The sequence below is a fragment of the Otolemur garnettii genome, unplaced genomic scaffold, assembly GCF_000181295.1.
Source record: "Otolemur garnettii isolate 467f Iridium unplaced genomic scaffold, OtoGar3 scaffold00008, whole genome shotgun sequence".
NCBI classification, from domain to species: Eukaryota; Metazoa; Chordata; class Mammalia; order Primates; family Galagidae; genus Otolemur; species Otolemur garnettii.
In genome coordinates, this window is record NW_003852403.1 from 16,662,501 (window position 1) to 16,664,326 (window position 1,826).

A 1,826-nucleotide genomic window follows, 5' to 3' on the forward strand; every position below is an offset into this window, starting at 1 on the left:
CATCTCAAAGAACACCTGGATAATAGAACGTAAGGAAGTTCCTGGAGGATAGCTTGACTGCAGCAGGCACTGAAGTTCCACATCCCTTCCTCCATACCTTGCCCTACACATTTTTTCATATATATCCTTTGTAGTATCCTTTATGATAAATGGCATAAATGTACGCTCAAGCAAATTAATCAGTCCAAAGAAAAGGGGTATGGGAATCCCAACTTGAACCTGATTGGTCAAAAAGTTCCAGAGGCCCAGACTTGCGACTGGGACTGGTATGTACAGGTGGTCTTTGTCTTGAGTACTTAACCTACAGAATTAACATTAACCTCCAGGTAGATGGTAATGGACTTGAACTACAGGATACCTAGCTCTGTCTGCCATAGAACTGCTTGCTTACAGGTGGGGAGAAAGCCCTATGGACGGCACTGATTATCGTTAATGTGGGGTGAGAGCAAAGGAAAAACAAAGTCTGAGTTTTTCGTTACAATAATGATGTAAACGTGACAGCACATAACATTAGGAAACACCTTATGTGGTTGATTTAATTAATGGTGGTGAAAGACACTTCTTAGATGCCTGCATTACAAATTGAGAAAACATGTCAACAGGTGCATCCATCAGTTTTTTATTAGACATAAAACAGCTTGAAAAAAAGTCTCAGTTTTCAAGAAGAATCAAACACTTAAAAGTAGCAAAACTCTGAGATAAGCACTACACTAGAACTCAATCTCTGCACTGTTTATGTAGAAATGTTTTATTTATTTATTTATTTACCTTTGAGACAAAGTCTCACTTTGTCACCCCTGGTAAAGTGCAATGGCGTCATAGATCACAGCAACCTCAAACTTGTGGGCTTAAGCGATTCTCTTGCCTCAGCCTCCCAAGTAGCTGGAACTACAGGTGCCCATCACAATGCCCAGCTATTTTTTAGGGATGAGCTCTTGCTGGTCTCAAACCTATGAGCTCAGGCAATCCACCCACCTGGGCCTTGTGGGATTACAAGTGTGAGCACCATATCTTCACTGACGCTTAAAAAACTAAAAGCACTCATCAAAACTTAAAGAACTAGTCACAAAAAAAGGTCGAATTTTACTTTATAAAAATTATACCTTCAAGTATGCACACATATATACACCTTAAACTTGGGTCATTCCAAGGACACCTGGATACCAATACTAATACCATTACAGTATATTTAAATGATTGAGTACATACCTCTTTATCATCTTCAGATTTCCTATCATCCTCTTCTTCTTCTTCTTTTTCGGATTTCTCTAATTCCTTCTGTTCTTCTTTTTGTTCTTCTACTTTAAGCTGCTTTGTCAATCGGGCTATTAACTGAGATTTTAATCCTTTCAAACTAAGAGCTCGACTTTCTAACTCTTTTCGGAGATCATTTACCTAAATATATAGAGTATAAAAACAGAAAAAGAAAATGGGACATTGAAAAAGAGAACTAAAATTATCTTTTGTCTGATTTTGTAAAATCTGGTGAAAGAGAACTTGCACAACTATGTAATATTTGTGAAAGTGCAAAATGATTGAATATTTTTGAAAAATAATTTTTTTTTTTCTGAGACAGAGTCTCACTTTGTTGTTCTCGGCAGAGTGCTGTGATGTCATAGCTCACAGCAATCTCAAAGTCTTTGGTTTGGGCTCAAGGTGATTCTCTTGCCTCAGCCTCCCAAGTAGCTGGGACTACACCACCTACCACAATGCCTGGCTATTTTTAGAAATGAGGTCTCGGCTCGGCGCCTATAGCTCAACCGGCTAAGGCGCCAGCCACATACACCTAAGATCCTATGTTAGGGTGTAGGGAAAGGTACACATCA

The 1,826-nt window shown here is 38.9% G+C and overlaps 1 protein-coding gene across 3 annotated transcripts in view; it reads right to left on the reverse strand.

The window, feature by feature from the left end:
* Nucleotides 1-1,826, reverse strand: part of CCAR1 (cell division cycle and apoptosis regulator 1) — a 79,286-nt gene that overhangs the window by 28,970 nt on the left and 48,490 nt on the right. For all 3 annotated transcript variants that reach the window (XM_012801386.2, XM_023509522.1, XM_023509521.1), the window contains one exon: nucleotides 1,210-1,395. In XM_012801386.2, the coding sequence (XP_012656840.1) occupies nucleotides 1,210-1,395 (186 nt within the window). The remainder of the gene's footprint in view (nucleotides 1-1,209; nucleotides 1,396-1,826) is intronic.